This window comes from Coccidioides immitis, assembly GCF_000149335.2.
Source record: "Coccidioides immitis RS genomic scaffold supercont3.4, whole genome shotgun sequence".
NCBI classification, from domain to species: domain Eukaryota; kingdom Fungi; phylum Ascomycota; class Eurotiomycetes; order Onygenales; family Onygenaceae; genus Coccidioides; species Coccidioides immitis.
Window position 1 is genome coordinate 466,453 of NW_004504311.1, and position 16,931 is coordinate 483,383.

The following is a 16,931-nucleotide window of genomic DNA, read 5'->3' on the forward strand; positions in this document are numbered from 1 at the left end:
TCGGCGGTCGATGTAACGTCAGAGGGGCGCTAGGCCCGATGCGGCAGAGAGCTCCAGCAGCGAGAATGACGATTAGATAAGCCAGTGCTCGGCTAGGGATAACTAATCCGATGCCACGCTCGCCGTCTGGTTGCATCAAAAGGCAGGGCAGCGGGCGAGAGAGAGCGCGCGACAGCAGCGAGATGACGTGCAGACCGGACTCCAGAATCAAGATGTGGCAGCCGGGGGACAGCATGTTCGTCGGCTGTCTGTGCGAGATGCGCATAGAGAGTTTCAAACCTCGTGTTTTTCCTTCGAGCGAAGTGTCCTTTGTTCTGCAGTTGACACCATTACCCATGCAGTCCGGGGCCCAAAGCTCACTCACATTGCACCATACGACAGGGAGACACATCTGCACTGCCGGCGTAAAATCTTTTGCCTAAGTGCTAGGCGAACAGGATCGTGAATCTCGGTCTCAACCTGGTCCCAAAAGGTGACTCAAAAGTACTTGCAGAAAGCAGGACAAAAAAAGGCCATGAAGGGTCCTCCGCAGCAGAGCGATTAAATCACAAGACAAAGAATACATATCATCTTCGACGCCATGACCCACCCCGGGGTAGCTAGGTACATACTGGACATCCATACATTTTCGTGGAGTGGTTGGTTCTGTTTGCTCCCGAGCCTATGCGGAGAAACACCCGCGCTCTTCTCCCCCAGACAAACTCAAAATCGATTCCCCCCAGTTACTTATGGAGTACTCCGTATGAGAACTGGCATTATTTAGTGGTGGAGACGAAAAGCAACGGGGGGTCACTTAAAAGCTTGTTCAGCTTGCCTTTTTGAGGGTCAACCCGAAAGATCACTAGGACCTGGTTCATGACCCTTTGAAGCGGGAGTCGTGGTTTGATGCAGCTGTTCCAATCCTTTTCCTTCCTCTCATCAGCTAGATATTGCACCCGAGCGTGTGAATCAGGCAATAATGAAACATAGTCACGCACGCGAAATCAAGCCAGCCTCTATGTACGGTTAGTTTGATAGTTGCAAACTCGGTTGACTACTTGTAAGGTTAAATTAGCTAGCGGAAAGTTTACTCGACCATCCTGACTTTTGGCCCTGCGACTTGCTGCTGTCACCCTTGGGGGCGGACACGGGCCACTGTTGCCAGGACGGAACGCGAACAAAGTCTCCCGTCATCCTAATTTTCATTCATCCTTCTCGCTTCCTTAGTTAAGTGACCCTGAGCGAACACTGACCCTCCCAATTCTAACTCCTCCACCTTCATTCTCAATCTCCTCTTCATCTCCTCATCATCTCCTCCTCTCCAAGCCTCTCTCCTCTTTTCATCCCCCGGGCAAGACAAGACTCTTCCAAGGCACTCTGTTAGATGCTTTCCTTAGCTTGAATGCATCGCGCTTTGGCGTCGCAACTTCATGACCAAGCTCCTGGACTCTGCTCTGGCTCAGCTGCTATAGTTACACTGTAAGTGTAGCACTTTTGTGCTTTGTCAACCTAGCCCAACGACTGAACATACTAGACACATAGCAGTGTCACACCCGCGTCCTGTCAGTTTTTTGTTCTCATATCAGTAATAAAACTGCACACCCTCACTTCCTTGTCCTTTTCTTTTCTTTTTTTCTTTTTTCTTTTCTTTTTCTCTTTCTCTTTCTTTTTTTTTTTTCAAATATTAGTATTATTTATTTATTTTTTCATTCACTTGTTGACTGTTCTCTTTTGCTGCTGTCCTCCCTCTAATACAGTGTATGTATGTATTCCTTACAACAGCTACAGAATAATCCCTTTCTCCCTTTATTGTTCCAGAAGTATCTCTTTTCCCCTTCCTTGGTTCTTCAGTGCTATTCTTTCTTTTTGCATTTGAGTTTTACTATCGATCCAAAAGCCCATCTCTAAAGCCTTGCTAACTAAGATTAGTCCGATACTCTGTTTTAATACTGGGTTGCACAAGCCATCGGGCAACAGAAAGCGTCCTCTTGAGGCTAGGCCCCTGGTGGCGGCTTTTATATCCAAGTATACCCGGATAATCTAACCTAACTATCCTTTGACATCCACATCAACAGCAATGCCTGGCGCTGACGAGAAAAGACCCCCTTCCTCTGCTTCCACTCCTCCCCTCGAGGATGTGGAAGGTCATCATCATGCTCCTACGACTCGTGAAGGCAAACCGTGGATGTACAAGTCTCCCAAAATTGGGCCCTTGACTCTCCCCTGGTACGCGTCGCCGATCTCACAGCTTCTCATCGTCTCGTTTGTCTGCTTCTTGTGCCCTGGAATGTTCAATGCTGTCAACGGTCTCGGCGGCGCTGGTCAAGTTGATCCCAGTGACGTTAACAAAGCCAATACCGCCTTGTACTCGACCTTTGCCGTTGTCGGTTTCTTCGCCGGCTCCATCGCCAATCGACTAGGTCTTCGCACAGCTCTGTTCTTCGGTGGCTTCGGTTACTTCCTTTATGTAGCATCGATTCTTTCCTATAACCACAACGGAAATGTCGGCTTTCTTATCTTTGCCGGTGCTCTCCTCGGTGTCTGCGCTGGTTGCTTGTGGACCGCTCAGGGTGCCATTATGATGAGCTACCCCGAGGAAAAGTCCAAGGGCAAATTCATCTCTTGGTTCTGGATTATCTTCAACCTGGGTGGTGTTATTGGAAGCTTGGTGAGGACAAACAGCTCACTTTTGGACTCCTATTTCACCCAAAACTGACCGCGAATGAATGTTCCATAGGTCCCCCTTGGCCAAAATATTCACAGCAAAGCCAACGCCGTCAACGATGGGACATACATCGCATTCATGGTCCTCATGTTCCTCGGATTCATCCTTGCCTTTACCCTGGTGGACCCCAAGTATGTGCGTCGTGCTGATGGCTCTCATGTCATCCTCATGAAAAATCCCTCCTGGAAATCAGAGCTGCTAGGTCTCCTCGAGGTCGCACGCACTGACTACTACATCGTCCTCTACTTCCCTATGTTCATTGCTAGCAACTGGTTCACCACCTACCAGTTCAACGCTGTCAACCTTGCGAAATTCAATATCCGCACCCGTGCTCTAAATAATGTTCTCTACTGGCTCTTCCAGATGGTTGGCGCCTTTGTTTTTGGCTACTTACTTGATCTCAAAGTAGTTCGCCGGACAGTCCGTGCTCGCGCCGGGCTTGTTCTGCTCTTTGCTCTAACAATGGCGGTTTGGGGTGGAGGCTGGGCATTCCAGAAAGACTATGACCGAGCGGATATCAATGACCACACTCCCCGCATGGACTGGCAAGACAATGGCTATATTGGGCCTATGTTTCTCTATCTCTTCTATGGTTTCTATGATGCCGCCTTCCAAACCTGCTGCTACTGGTATACTTACTCTTGATCCTCTTGTTCTGTTTCTTAGCCTAAAGATGCTGACTATCAACTAGGTTCATGGGCTCCCTCACGAACAACGGCCGTAAACTGGCACACTTTGCTGCGTTTTATAAGGGCATTCAGTCTGCTGGTGCTGCCATCACCTGGCGGTATGTGGGCCCATTTTAGACGTGCCTTTTCTGCACGACTAGGAATTATGTACAGCTTGCTGATTTGTTGATAATATAGCCTTGACGACTTGCATATTTCATACAAGGTCTACTTCGGTTCTACTTGGGGTCTTTTGGCAGGATCTCTCGTTGTTGCGGCGCCCGTCATCTTCTGGAAGATTAAGGATACCATTGATCTCGAGGATGACCTCAAATTCTCCGATGACACCATCGAAGAAGTTGCCGCTACACATGTTTTGGAGGAACGCCACGAGAAATAGGCATTTCCCACGAGCGGTTTTAACTTTCCCATTTTACAACTTGTTCTTAATTCAAGGTGTCCTGTGTCCCGCTGCATGGATTGAACACGATATCATCATCACCCTAAGGGGCGCAAGATTGATGTGAATCTCGTGATTCATTCTGGCATTTTCGTTCTGGCATTTTCGTTCTGGCCGGAGAGAACCTATTCTTGGCTGGCGACACGCCACCCTTTTTTAATCTTGATTTTGCATTCGATAATAGTGTCACGCGATGCGGAAGAGCAAACAAAGCCGGCGACTCGAACCTTGCGGTACCTGTCGTGATCTAATCATGAGCCAATCCACTCTAATGTTAGCGTTTTATCCACTATTCCTGTCTCAAATGTTGTGCGCTTATTTTAGTCCAACAAGTTATCACCCTGGTCTTACGGTGAAAGTCCAATCTCAATAAGTAGAGTACGTCGTTACTCCCGACATAATTCGATATGGTGTTAATATAGTCATGCCTACTACGTCCTACATCAACCGTAATATTGTCCGCCATTTCATAGTGTACCGTGTAACCAGATTATGTAGGGTCCCCGGGTAAGGCGAATCTCAAGAACTGTTTCATTTTCTTTTGGCAATCTCTAGCTGGCCTAAGAAATGCGGATACACGTTTGCTTATCCCCATTCGGGTTCTCACTTGGGCATCATGTGTACCTCTACCTCTCGTGATGGGGTAAAGTCTATGCCATCGTTTCCAAAGACAAAAAGGGTAAAGGTAAAATGATTATTAGTTAATCTGCTTGATTTTATTAGGTAGAGAGTTAAACATTCCATGATCTATACACAAGGATGGGTTTCTCCCATGTCTCGGCTTTAAGATCTTAGCTTCCTGTTTCGGAGGGTAAGGGAACATATGGTTCTGTATGTGTAGACCTCCGTGGACCTGAAGTGCCGTAATTTCCATCGACCTTGACCTGGCCGGTGGCAATGTCCCACCCGTTCAAGGTGCGGTTGAAATATTGGAGGGACGCAAGGGGTTGATAGTCTATGAAAATGTTAGCAATGGAGTTCCTGCAGTTAGGCCGAAAGAAAAAGAAAGATGAGAAGGGAAGAGAGATGGGATATATACGTACAGGGTACTTCATGGCCGGCTTCGTAAATCCTTGAGAACGAAAAGTTTCCGTACTCTCTAATTTGCCCGTATTCAACGCCATCAACGAGCAAGGGGGCATACCCGGCTGCTCGGAATTTTTCCGCATGGGTATAGTTCACAGCAAGAGAAACGGCCTCTCCGCCAAACCAATTGCATATGTAATCTGCATCACCGTACATCAAGGTAACGCGCACAGGCATCTCAAGGATGGCTTCCAAATCTTCAATGAAATCGGGGTATCCCCAGTCGCCAGTTCGGCCGAATGCAGCGAAAATTTCAGGATTCGATGTTCTCGTATAGTTAAAGTCCACGCCAAGGGCGTTTTGCACCTTCGCTTGATTGAGATAATCTACGAAGTAATCCGGCGGAGTTGGGTCCTATGCATCTGAATTAGGAGTCTGTACTTGAGCCGTTTCGCTCAGGGTATTTGGTGACTTACTTCTCGCGGGTGACGGATGTCATAGACTCCTCGATCAGTGAACGAGTACCACATCCCCTCTATACAGCCACAATCAGAATCGACGCTCTAGATCATACTAGGCCGAGAACTCTCCGCTTACCAACATTATCGCGACACATGCTCTGTGCCCCGCTGCAATATGAGTAGGGAACGAGGGATGTTCGATTCAGTAATCTGCATACTGCTACCTGGTCCTGGCAACCGTTCGGCATAGAATTTGCCATTTTCATGTAATTGATGACGGTTTCATTGAGCTAGATGCGCGTTAGTTGCACTGGCAATGGTATCATACATGGAAGTCGAGAGTCATACAGGATGAATTCCATAGGTATTCTTTTGGGCGTATTCAATATATTGCGGTGCCTGCATGCGTAAGGCCTGTCAGCTTGCCTGAAAATGAGGGATGGATTGGAGAAGAAGAAGCTGACCTGGATTGCAATGTCAATAAGTCCATTTATGATTCCCAAGGTGTTAAAATCAAGCTTGACTCCATGAGCCCTACCCTGGTCAATTAGTTTGTTCTGTTCCTCGAAATACCTAAAAAACTATAAACCCGGTATCAGTTTCTCGACCAAATTCACGGCTCTGTTAAAGACACCCACGGTTGGACCATAATGCCTAGAGTTCATTAGCAATGACATGGAAATTCTTAAATATTGTAACTTCCTTACCCTCCATAGCTCTCCGTCCAGAGATTGAAGCTCTTGGACGTAATTTTCCCATCAAGTCGAGGCAGGGCTTTATAGAAAGCTTGCACCACGTTCCATGTGGCCTTTGCAGCTTGCTTGGTAGTTTCTTTATTCAAATTAGACCATGTTTCAAATTACCTCATGCAATGTAAAGAGTCATACCAATCTTAGAAGGGGTAATTTTGGGCCATCGGCCTGTGATACCATTTACTTCTGGTGGTTCAATTGATTCTGTAAAGTTGTTCATCGAGCCGACTTGTTTTTTCTCATAAGAGAACCCTTAATTCCAGGAATAAAAGCCATTAGTTTAAATCGGGCCATAGTTATCCATGTTTCAATGGGACGTACCAACACCCACGGGTTGACTGAGGAAGAGAAGATTCGACACTTCTGTCCAAGAGTAAGGATTGACCTTAGACTTGAGGTCTTCCGTGATATTGCAGGGCCCAAGTTCTAGGATTTTGTCAGCACCGGCCAATCCCACAACTTGCATGAGACGGATTATCCCAGAAAGCATAGCCAACCTTGAAAGAGGCCGATGAGCGAATCACTTCCTGGGCCGCCATTGAGCCAGAGTGTAACGGGTTTATTTGCAGGATCATGTCTCGCTTCAAAGAACCAAAAGAATGTATGCGAATCGAACCCAAGATCGACATATCCTGAGTACGAGTTGACTCCTGGAGTCGTCTCGCAGACTCCTTCCTTGCCAGGCTCTTTGTACCTGATTCGAAAACCATCGGGAGACCAAATCTCTTTCACTCCCTTTGGCTGGTTTGGCACCTGGCGGCCATGAATCTCTGAGGCCTGCCCTGGGAGCGCAGCACTAGCAACAAATGGCACAAATAGTGTCGTCCAGCAAAGGACGGAAGATATAGTCAACCCTTTCATAGCGATCACATAAACTACGGCGTCGTCGGCTCGAAGGCGGCTGCCAAATTTATCACACTTGTCCAGGAATTGAAAATTTTACCCAGGGCGGGAAACCAGCGGACACGAGGGTCCTCATATAGTTCTCGAGCGGGCGCGGGCAGCCGATTGTAAATTTTACCAGACCCTGGTACTCTAAAATAGGATAGGATTAGCTTGTTCGTGGCATTACATACAAACCTTACATATATGTATGAGATTGGTAGCGTTTAACCCGGTGCAAGGGAATGATTTGGCGGCAGACAGCCCGAATTTTCCATGCTCTGGTCACCCTTAAACTCATAGTGTCAAAATACCTGCTTTTGTGACGACAAAAAGAATCGAAGTTGGAGGTATGAGCATTCACGGAGCTCTCGAGATGTAGTCGCCGTTGGTCCTCCGTAGTAAAATACCAATGCCATCCTGGTTCAAAGAATGACGTTCTTTGGGTGCAATGCGATGGTGGCCCTCGCAGGAGCTGAAAATAATGGGATTGTTTTGAATCTGAAAATACAGCGCGGGGAAGATATTTTGCTCCCGAGGTTGGTACCACGTTACGGAATAATCCACACGGAATTGAGAATCACCCCCGGGTGTCCAGTGGCTGCTGGGGCCGGAAGCTCCGCAGCCTGGGGTACCCCAGAGCTGGGTATGGTGGAGATAACGGTCCCCAATCGTAGCAGCTCGCTTCCAGGATATGCGAGGTAACATCGCATGAAGTGGCTAAGATGGAAGAGGACAATCCCACGATGATCACTCCCACAACATCACTGCTTGGTCAATACAAGCATTTAATCAAGCATTCAGGCGTCGTTCAAGCAATCCTCGGTGATTTTGCTTCGCATATATGCATATCGATGTCCATTAGTTTAATTGTTGAGAGACTCGAGAAATATATATAACCGACGGGATGGGTCACTATTTCCCTGAGCGGAATAGCATCGATCATCCCTGCGGTGGAGTAATGCAGCTGAAGATCAACAACACATCGGCCAGCTGGGCCCCCTTGGGTGGAAAATGGGGAAATGAGTCGGGAGCTTTCCATACATTCCCGGCAAGATGACTGGGAATCATCAAGGTAGTTTCCAATCTGTGCAGTGACGAGAGCCGGGACCATCCCGCCGCACGGTACAAAAACCTTGGTCTTCCAAAGTCAGATGAATGAAAAGCTGTCAGCTTTTGTGTTCAGTGGATCTATGTTCACAAAGACATCTTGTATAGTCTGAAAATAGCACAAACCTATCACTGTTAGTTAGCACTATCCATTTTCCGGGCGGTTTGGCTTTGTCACGTGTAGAGTATTACTTAACTAGTTAACTAGTCATCAGGTCATAGTTAGCTAGCTTCCCAAGCACCATGGGACTTAGAGAGAATCAACCATGTTTACATCTCATATCGTGCCATAGCACAACAGGCTTCGCGGCCAGAATTGTTCCTTTGAGTTTGGTGTTTTGTTTTCTTTTGTACGGAGTAACAACGATTCTTCTCGGCCCTACTAACTAGTTAAAAGTTTCTCCGTGCCTGGTCTGACTAATCTCGAGCCCGCATCCATTCAGGAGCCGAAAGCGCCAGATATGTAACTTGGGAGGATGGAGGATTAACTCAGTCAGATACCATAGACATGCAAAGGTCTAACCAGATTTTGTGGGATTCATCATCATATCCAGGAATATAATACATGGACGCATGGAATGAGAGACATTAGAATCCGCCAGTTGAGGAACATGGAGTAGCTAACCACAAACAAAGATGAGTTTGGTATCAAGACACGCAGTGCATGCTCAATTGGGACAGAACCAGATGAAACTAAGAAATTCGTTAAGTGTTCAAAGAAACGCCCTTACTACCTAAGTAAGTCCACCTCGAACTATGCCTCAAGGACAACCTCGGTCATGAACCCTGCAGCGATTCCAATACCGTCCTGTTCCAACGGAGAGGAAACATCCAGTTCCTGTCTAGCTATCACCTCCGTGCTCTTCGAGTCCTGATCTGCGGGGGTTTCAGTGTTGTCGGCTACTGGGCTGGTAAATTCCCCAATCTCTACCGAAGTATCTTGCAGGTTTATCGTCGAATTCACGGGCAAGTTCCCGCTAGCCGCAAAATCACGAATCCAGTTCAAGTTCTCCAGCGATACTGGGTTGTTGTCATTGGAAAACGTAGTAGGAAGGCCGAAATCGAGTCCAAGCCCATCCTCAGTCGCGAATAGATCCGCGCCGGCATCGTCAAAGTTGATTAAGGCGTCTAAGTCGTTCTGCGTGATCTCGGCGTCATGGGCCATGTTCATGAACTCCGTAAGGCTTGGCTCGGGGTCGTCATTTGAGGAATCGAATAAATCTGTTTTGAAAACTTCATCGTTTCGGCTGTTCTGGGTGCTGCCGTTCTCGCTGCGCACCGAATGCGGCGGCGTAGATGCGAACACAGTGCCCTTTTCTTCGGGTCGAGAAAACGTGGGCATGGATAGAATCTGTGGGCTTGAGGCGGTATTCTCAGATACTTTGTCGGATTGAGCTTCGGGTGGAGGGGTTAGCGCGCCAAGGCGGGTATGCGCAGGAGCAACGGTCGCTAGTTTCGCCGGGGCCTCTGGAAGAATTTGCGTAGATACGTGGATGCCAGCCTTGCGAATCGCAGCCTCAAGGAACGAGGTAGCGAAATCTGCCGAGGCGTAGATTTCCCGGAGTCGCTGCAGGATCTGCATGCATCGATAGAACCGGTGAAGACTCGCTGCGCGAACACTGATGTCGTTCGACTTGATGTCCAACAAATGAATAATAACGGCTGGAAGTAAAACGGTGACTCCGGTTGTGGGCAGATAACGAGTCAAGTCCAAGCTGTGCAGCGTCTGAGCTATATTGGTTATCTCCACAGCTGCATGCCGGACTTTGGTGCGAGACAGGGCCTGTAACTCGACTTCTACCGTTGGGAATGGCGTCGCTGGGAGAACTTGGGGCCTGTGAAGTGCGCTCGAGGTAGTTAGGTAGACCATCAGCAGGAGCGCCCGATGTAGATAGATTACTTCATCTCCAGTTGCGAGGTTCGAAGGAGGCGGCCGGTACTGTGCCTCCTCTGCAAGGTTGGAAAACCATGCTTCTAGTTCGTCATCACAGCGTCTAACTTCACAAGTTTCTGCTGCGGACTTCTTCGGCAGCAACATCATAGTCGTCTCCGTTGTTCCGCCAAATTTGTGTCCGAGGACAGAATACTGGGCCGAGAGAACGTGACTGATGCAGAGACAAAGCTTTGCCTTCTCGATAAACATCACCGCCAGTTCTCTTTGGTGGGTCACATTGTGTGTCATTTCGAGATCCCCGAGAACCTGAAGAACTTCTGGGGATAGCGGTTTAAACTCGAAGTCGCTAACCTGGAGCATCGGGACGTCACAATCCTCATCTTTAATTCTTGTGGGTCGTCTCATTCCAAGAGCAATCAGGCGGTCCCTTGTATATGTGCTCCACCAAATACGCTTCCATAATTTCTGACGCTGAGGATTCATGTTGGAATTGGCCGGGTCCCGATGTAGACCTATTGTATGCGCCAAGGAAAGACTGACTCCCATCCAATGCCATGTATCCTTCTGGTCATCGGGCATTTCGTACCAATACGTCATGAGCAATAGCGATTGCACCAAGGAGATACGGTCAAGTTCATAGTCAAAGTCATAAAGCAACTATTTGAGCAGTCAGATTTATCTCAATTTTCGAAGAAAATCGGGGGGTTCAGAATATATACCCTTGCTCTTTGAAAGAACGCCTTTCGAGCTGCTTTCCTTGATTCAAAGCCCGCGGCATAAAGGTGTTTAATATCAATGAATGCGGTCGCGGCAAACATCACTGCTTGAAAAAGTAGAAGACTAAGCTGCTGAGAACCATCATTTCGGAAGATAGCACCCAAAAACTCGTCCAATTCTAAGAGCGGCATGTAGGTGTGTACCCATTTAAGGTAACTTCGGAGCAACTCGTTTCGAAGGGCAGGGTCTGGAATGGTTAAAGCGCCTTTCGCCTCCAGATAGTCGATATCAGCGCTCTGGAACTTTAGAGGCAATGGGCGAAGATAATCCGGAAGAGATCTTCTGAGCGTGCGAGGAGAAGTCGACTGATTCATTCGCCCCGACAGAAAATTGAGAATCTCGGGCTTGGCGGCGTTCAGATCTGAGGACGAAAAGGCCGGAAGAATGTTGTCTACGCTTGATAGCCGTTGACGTCGGCCACCATCTTTAACTCGCTGCCCTTGAGTTTGGTCTGAGATAGATCAGTCATTTCAATCTTTCAAGACGCCGAGAAACATTAGACGAAACCCACAGATGAGATGTGGCACATGTTGCCCCTTTTCCAAATCTACACCATGATTTCCAGGGGATAGCGGCAGCCCTGATTCTGGAATTGATGATGAGGGCACTCTGGTTCTGCTGTGCTTGGTGCCGAAAAGGAAACCAATTTCATCTGATACGTCCGCAGAGGATTCAGAGGAGGGTTTGTTGCCTTCTCCATCAGGCCGGGCTTTCCTATACAGAGAGCTCAAATATTAGCTCGCTGGCTCACAACCAGAAATAAAACTCGACATAATCATTCTAAAGTAAACGCTCCCGCTCCTTTGGTAACTGACTTCCTGCGCTTACTCTCCGTCACTATGCATTCCACCTCATCTAGACGGCAATTCGTACAGGGAGAACCGCTCTCCACAACGTCACATCTCACTTTTCGAGCTCTGCAGCAACAACATGCTTTCGATGCGCGCCTCTTCACCGGACGAGTCGTTCCAACAATCCCAGCAGCTGCCGCTTTCCGCTTATTTTGAGGCTGAACCGCAGTAACCTCCGCCGAAGCCATTACTTCAATCTCAAGTTAAATGTGGTGAGTTGTAACCGTCTAGCCCCAAAGTCGTATATGTCCAGATTGTTCCAATTTCAAAATTCCCAATATGTCAAGATCTGATGCGGTGTCTAAATGGGAGTTGATGTATTTGAAACCCCTTTTCCAGTCCTATGATCAACTCGCGAATAAAGAGGAGCGGAGAGGATCTCGATTTAAAAAAAAAAAAAAAAAAAAAAAAAAAAAAGAGGAAAGAAAGTGAAGAAGGTTGCAGAGAAAAGCAACAAAACAGGTTTACAACAAAAGCGAAGAGTTCGCTCGGGAATGCGGGGAGCGGAACTGGAAGCTTTTTAAAAATTGAGATTGAAAGATGAAAATACACTCCATTATACCCAGAGTGCTCCAGGCTGGGGCTGAGTGATATTCCCAAACTAGGCTTGGAAGTGTGAGGGTCCATGAAAACTTTGGCCATTATTGCCTCCCCCAGAAATATACAGAAACACTGGGGAAACTGAAATGTTTGTCTGTTTGAAGTGTCATGGTGGGGGTGAAAGCCCCCCTTTCTTGGGGGATATGGGGAAAGTAGACGATAATTGGCCCAGGGTTGAAGAAAGCTCCGTCCCAAGGTCCGAGAAGCGCGCGACTGGCCTGTAGGAGAGTGGCGTTCCCCTCTCATAGGCCGGGATGGCTAACACGGGAGCATTTTTCGTCGAAAGACCGCGTGAGCACCTTGGGGAATGTGGTGGAAGGTTCAGCGCTCCACTTGCAGAACCGCCGAAGTCCACTCCCCGATCCATGTGGTTCTGCTTGCTTCACCTGGTTAGTGACCTCCAGGGGCTGGTGCATTTCTTGGGAAAGTTCGAAGTCAAATCAGAAGTTGAATCTATTAGCGTGTGGATGCGCAGATTAACTAGGATGCCAGACTACGCTGCGCGAGGACCGAATTTGGTCCGGAAAAATGTGGACGGTCTGAGATTCAAGCACTTCGTTCATGCACATACACAAAATAGGACCAGCTCAGAATGCATCCAGGCAAAACCCTTCGCAGCTGCGAATTCGAGCTTTCGTCTTCGTTGCTGGGACTTATAACTCGGCCCGCAAAATCCCGAATCAACGCAACCTCGGAGAACGAGTGTCGCTGCAAGGCAGGACGGAAAGGGTCAAGACTTTCAGCGAGGATTAGGTACGGAGTAGACTGACAGGGATTACATATTTTTTTCCTTTCTTTTCTTTTCTTTTTTTAAATTTTTTTTTTTTCCCCCAAAAGAACAAAAGGGTCCACGGAAGATGGAGCATCTCGATTCTCAAGGGAATCTTCCGACAATAACGGCCTTCCCATACGGTCCGATTCAGGAGGTCGGCGACAAACAGGTCGTTGGGATCTGAGTGACGTGTGTCCATTCCACTAGTAAAAACTTAAAAAAGAAAAAAAAAGGAAAAAAATGTCTTCTCGACTCTCTCGCTCCTTGCTCCGTATGTAGTACATATCTCACTCCGGCGGTGGCGGTCGGATAACGGCACGTCTGTGAGGGAAGATGGAACTAAGATTGCGTCTTTCGTGTTGACAAGACTGATTTTATGATCTTCAAGCATCAACTGTTTCTTTTTTTTTTTTTTCCCTCTTCCGGCGCTCCCGTACAAGGTGACGAACCAGCAAGGTCAATTCGTGATTCCCACTGAATTTCAAATCTGGTCGGTCCGCATCTCAAGCGTTCCTCAGTCCTCAGAATGTATCAAAATTTCAGTACCACAATGATATCATGGGGTCTCTTGGGGAAAGGGAATATGGGCACACACGTTTGAGTTTGAACACAGTTGCTTTGAGCGGAACGGGTGCGGCACGGCAGCACAGGCAGCCTGGCAGGTTGTGTGTTCAATCGCTCCGGGCGTGTGTGCAAGCCCACTCTTCGGCGGCGATCAGCGTGGGTGGGCAGCCCGTCGTGAGATACTTCCTCGGCGGGCGACCGAGGATGCGTCGACGTTGGGTCGCGGAGCTAGTCCGAATATAGCAATTGCCAAGATCCGCCAAGAGGGTGCGGCGAACCTTCTTAGTCATCCTTACCATCGCCTCGAAGAACTTCGCCGTTCGGTGATCGCAGCCACACCGAGAGCTCCTCGCTGAGTTGCCATGGGCGCTGAGTTTTCTGCCTCCAAGCACGAGCCTGTGCCGGTTCGTATCCTACGCCAGCATGGTTGTGATGCCGGCAGGCCACTTTTCGAGCGTGGGGTTTTCGACTTGAGATCTCTGTAGTCGACCCGTCCAAAAACTCGCGAGCTTACCTGGAACGGCGTGCTCTTCGCATTTGCTCGAAACTGACTTAGAAGTATTAGCGTACCATCATATCGACGGCCAAGACCTAGGCTTGAGGCAACAAGGTTGGCAGCACGGCCCAGCCAGAGTGTTGGGATCTTTTCGAGTGGCCAGTCAGGAGAACAACGAGGCGACTTCCTCGACCTAGATCTCGCGGGCCACTTGGTACCCCATCCCACGGAGGGGAAAGCTAGTGCTTTGTACGGAGTACCCCGTACTTGTACCCTATATTTGATGAGCTACGGAATATTCAGCTCCAGGAAAGAAAAGGCGGGGGAGGGGCATCACCTTATTCAACATTTCACTCGCTTGTCGCCTTCTCTCTCGTCTGTTTCTTTGCTGACCTGTGCTGCTTCCTTCGTCGGCTCGTCCCAGGCTCGGCTAGCAGGATCCTTGGTCCACTCATGTTTAGTAGCCCGACGAAGGTATGGACGGTTTCTCAGGTCCATAACTTGATGGGAGTTCCCCACGTTGGGGGCAATGGCCTGTAGCCTGCACTAGGCCGAAACCTATCTTTCTTTCTTATTCTATGAGTGGAAAACCGGCACTGCACGGCGATGGAGCCCGATACATTAAACATCAACATGAAAAGTCAAACGTTCTCACTCTTGTCTTGTCATAGCTTCTTGTCGTAGCTTCATGATCAGCCCAACAACGGGAAACGACCCGCCCAGCAATTCGAAAACATGGTTAATCGCTTCATCCTTCAACTTGGAAGAAAAAAAGTGCCTTGACTTGTGAGTCAACTGTGCCAAGGCCGCTTTCCTCCACATTTCAGCCTGTCGGAGTGTTAGATCCAGACATTTAACTAAGGAGTGGCATTGTTGCCCCTTGAACCTCAAAAACGTGACTTGCAGGCGAACTTGGACGCCTGCAAAAAGCAACGTGGAAGATGTTTGCATCTCCTTTTCTTTTTCTTTTTCTTTCCCTTTCTTTTCTTTTTCCGCGATGTCTCATCTTTCGCATATATTTAAGAAAGCTAGAGCAAGCTTGAAAATCATTCAGAACGGCTTAGGTGGGCTGCATATCGACAAGCCGACCCGATGGCTGCGCTGTGCCGTTGATCTCATTTGGCCTGGCTATGGATATAATCGAAATGAAACTTTTTCCAACTCGGATGTCCTACCTATGTACCGTATATTGCTGGTGTGACTGGTTCCGCTTGGCCCGAAGAAGGAACATTCCTCCCTCTAGCTCAACAAATGCGGTGAATCCACTGTTTACATTTCCTCGCCCGTGCGCTCCTAGCCAATCTCAACTGTTTACAGCCCTAGCTATCGGGCGGGACCGGCTCTGATCCTTGACGCACGAAAGGAATTGAGAAATGGGGTTAGTGCAGAGGCCCGGGCCTGGCCCGAAGCCGCAGTGCTATTTTCCTTTTTGCTAGCATGGACTAGCGGCCACCCCGGCGTTCGAGTAGGTATCTCACTTAAACTCAACGGCAGCGCGTGAAACTCGGGCCAGTGTAGCTAAAGGGAGTACTGGGACTTTTCATACTTAAGTCTGCGCCGTTTTCATGCGGGTAGCTTAAGTGGGAAGACGCCATGGCGCTTCTTTGATCTCCATCTGTGATGATATACGAACATTTATATTCGCAGATCGTGCTTACAGTTTTGCTGGAAACTATGTTTTTGGCTGATATGCATGCCATTAAAAATAATTCGTCCGAGCCAAAGTGCCCCTATTTCACAGCGGATTTTGGCTCAGGGACTAACGTTGTCCCTTGTCTGAACATATGGTGTTGAAGCGCCAGTTAAAATCTAATTGATGTACGTATTGTACCACGGACTTGTGTTAACACTGTATACAATGTATGTACGGAGTATATATATATATATATATATCCGGGTTTAATTCCTATATACAGAGTATCAGGTAATATATACATATACCCGCCCCCGGGTTCATATAGGTATTTACATCCACATATATACACAAATGTACGGCGCCTTTTTAATATCCAAAAGAATGTCCTCTGAAGTGAAATACATGGACTCCATCCACGAAAAGAGAGACTTTGGAGGAGTCGTAAAGCAGTCAACAATGTGCGTGAAAGATATAAGCCGTATACGCGTCCCGATTTATATCTCATGTGGCCGTCCGCCGTTATCGAGAAAGTCCTTGGTTATTGGGCTTAGGGAACTGTTGTCATGTGCCAGCGCAATGTTCCAAAGACTACTATTGTCGGCGTCACACCGACCCAGAGTCCGGCTTGCGAAGGGAAGGACATCAAGTCGATTCAAAGACGGCTGATTTTAATCCAATGACGTAGCGTAAATAGAGAAATGGCACATATAAAAACCAAAACTTATACCTCCGAGATGTTCGAAACAATGACTAGCAGCAGATGTCGTAGCATGCTCCAATGTTTGGCTCGCCATGGGTATGAGCAGTTGAAGGATAGGTAGGCATGGCGGCATCTGCCTGGCGTGGCATTTAGCAAGGTTCGCCAGGGCGTTGGCACCATCTCTTGTCAACTATGATAACTCATTAGTCAATCAAATCAGGTCACGAGAAGGCGTCTAACGATTTACACACCTGGCTCGGGATCAGGTTCGCGTTTTGCAACTGGTGCACCAACACTACCCTCGACAGGAGCAGGAGCAGCTAGAACAATAGCTGTTGATGCTCCGAGAATAGCAAAAAGGAAGGTCAACAGCTTCATGTTTGCACGTCGTAGAGAACAAGGCCAAACGTTGGAGATTGAGAGATACGAAGAGGATCGGACAAGATTAATGAACTTGCTGGAATAGACACTTATTCTTAGAGGATAGCAGATTCCATCTAGTTGAGGAATCAATGTTGATTTATAGAGCCTCGTGGCCTTCGTATGTCTCCTTCTCGGGGGTCTCTTGAGTGGCTTTC

At 48.0% G+C, this 16,931-nt stretch overlaps 6 protein-coding genes across 6 annotated transcripts; 2 read left to right on the forward strand and 4 right to left on the reverse strand.

Annotated features, from left to right (window-relative positions):
* The first annotated feature begins 1,692 nt into the window (after positions 1-1,692).
* On the forward strand, positions 1,693-4,209 carry CIMG_04415 (uncharacterized protein). Its single transcript, XM_001244973.2, has 4 exons — positions 1,693-2,647; positions 2,717-3,333; positions 3,396-3,491; positions 3,571-4,209. The coding sequence occupies exons 1-4, from the start codon at positions 2,057-2,059 to the stop codon at positions 3,770-3,772; spliced, it is 1,506 nt and encodes a 501-aa protein (XP_001244974.1). The 5' UTR covers positions 1,693-2,056; the 3' UTR covers positions 3,773-4,209.
* Positions 4,210-4,536: 327 nt separating this feature from the next.
* On the reverse strand, positions 4,537-7,410 carry CIMG_04416 (carboxypeptidase 2). Its single transcript, XM_001244974.2, has 11 exons — positions 6,569-7,410; positions 6,393-6,497; positions 6,207-6,323; positions 6,027-6,150; positions 5,958-5,973; positions 5,784-5,900; positions 5,668-5,718; positions 5,456-5,609; positions 5,335-5,393; positions 4,876-5,272; positions 4,537-4,787 (listed from the first exon to the last, which is right to left on the reverse strand). The coding sequence occupies exons 1-11, from the start codon at positions 6,930-6,932 to the stop codon at positions 4,624-4,626; spliced, it is 1,668 nt and encodes a 555-aa protein (XP_001244975.2). The 5' UTR covers positions 6,933-7,410; the 3' UTR covers positions 4,537-4,623.
* Positions 7,411-8,560: 1,150 nt separating this feature from the next.
* CIMG_04417 (C6 transcription factor) lies at positions 8,561-12,237 on the reverse strand. The gene is made up of 4 exons (XM_001244975.2): positions 11,550-12,237; positions 11,246-11,448; positions 10,677-11,185; positions 8,561-10,614 (listed from the first exon to the last, which is right to left on the reverse strand). The coding sequence occupies exons 1-4, from the start codon at positions 11,771-11,773 to the stop codon at positions 8,818-8,820; spliced, it is 2,733 nt and encodes a 910-aa protein (XP_001244976.2). The 5' UTR covers positions 11,774-12,237; the 3' UTR covers positions 8,561-8,817.
* A 202-nt stretch (positions 12,238-12,439) lies between these two features.
* Positions 12,440-12,938, forward strand: CIMG_04418 (uncharacterized protein; the record flags this gene model as incomplete). The annotated part of the gene is made up of 2 exons (XM_001244976.2): positions 12,440-12,722; positions 12,766-12,938. 2 exons carry the CDS (start codon positions 12,440-12,442, stop codon positions 12,936-12,938), a joined length of 456 nt encoding a protein of 151 aa, XP_001244977.2.
* A 690-nt stretch (positions 12,939-13,628) lies between these two features.
* CIMG_04419 (uncharacterized protein) lies at positions 13,629-14,472 on the reverse strand (the record flags this gene model as incomplete). The annotated part of the gene is made up of 3 exons (XM_001244977.2): positions 13,629-13,749; positions 13,818-14,291; positions 14,411-14,472. The coding sequence occupies 3 exons, from the start codon at positions 14,470-14,472 to the stop codon at positions 13,629-13,631; spliced, it is 657 nt and encodes a 218-aa protein (XP_001244978.2).
* Positions 14,473-15,955: 1,483 nt separating this feature from the next.
* CIMG_11312 (uncharacterized protein) lies at positions 15,956-16,804 on the reverse strand. The gene is made up of 2 exons (XM_012358403.1): positions 16,605-16,804; positions 15,956-16,543 (listed from the first exon to the last, which is right to left on the reverse strand). Exons 1-2 carry the CDS (start codon positions 16,729-16,731, stop codon positions 16,503-16,505), a joined length of 168 nt encoding a protein of 55 aa, XP_012213826.1. The 5' UTR covers positions 16,732-16,804; the 3' UTR covers positions 15,956-16,502.
* Positions 16,805-16,931: the final 127 nt, after the last annotated feature.

Bases quoted from the DNA above. Each gene is read 5' to 3' on its own strand.
- CIMG_04417 (XM_001244975.2), bottom strand. From the start codon at position 11,773: ATGGCTTCGGCGGAGGTTACTGCGGTTCAGCCTCAAAATAAGCGGAAA. The intron at 11,449-11,549 runs GTCAGTTACCAA...CTCTCTGTATAG, and splicing joins ACGGAGAGTAAGCGCAGGAA to GAAAGCCCGGCCTGATGGAG. The intron at 10,615-10,676 runs GTATATATTCTG...CTGCTCAAATAG, and splicing joins CGTTCTTTCAAAGAGCAAGG to TTGCTTTATGACTTTGACTA.
- CIMG_11312 (XM_012358403.1), bottom strand. From the start codon at position 16,731: ATGAAGCTGTTGACCTTCCTTTTTGCTATTCTCGGAGCATCAACAGCT. The intron at 16,544-16,604 runs GTGTGTAAATCG...GAGTTATCATAG, and splicing joins CGAACCTGATCCCGAGCCAG to TTGACAAGAGATGGTGCCAA.
- CIMG_04416 (XM_001244974.2), bottom strand. From the start codon at position 6,932: ATGAAAGGGTTGACTATATCTTCCGTCCTTTGCTGGACGACACTATTT. The intron at 5,719-5,783 runs GTCAGCTTCTTC...TTACGCATGCAG, and splicing joins TTATTGACATTGCAATCCAG to GCACCGCAATATATTGAATA. The intron at 5,610-5,667 runs GTATGACTCTCG...ACGCGCATCTAG, and splicing joins ATACCTATGGAATTCATCCT to CTCAATGAAACCGTCATCAA.
- CIMG_04415 (XM_001244973.2), top strand. From the start codon at position 2,057: ATGCCTGGCGCTGACGAGAAAAGACCCCCTTCCTCTGCTTCCACTCCT. The intron at 3,334-3,395 runs GTATACTTACTC...ACTATCAACTAG, and splicing joins TTCCAAACCTGCTGCTACTG to GTTCATGGGCTCCCTCACGA. The intron at 3,492-3,570 runs GTATGTGGGCCC...TTGATAATATAG, and splicing joins GGTGCTGCCATCACCTGGCG to CCTTGACGACTTGCATATTT.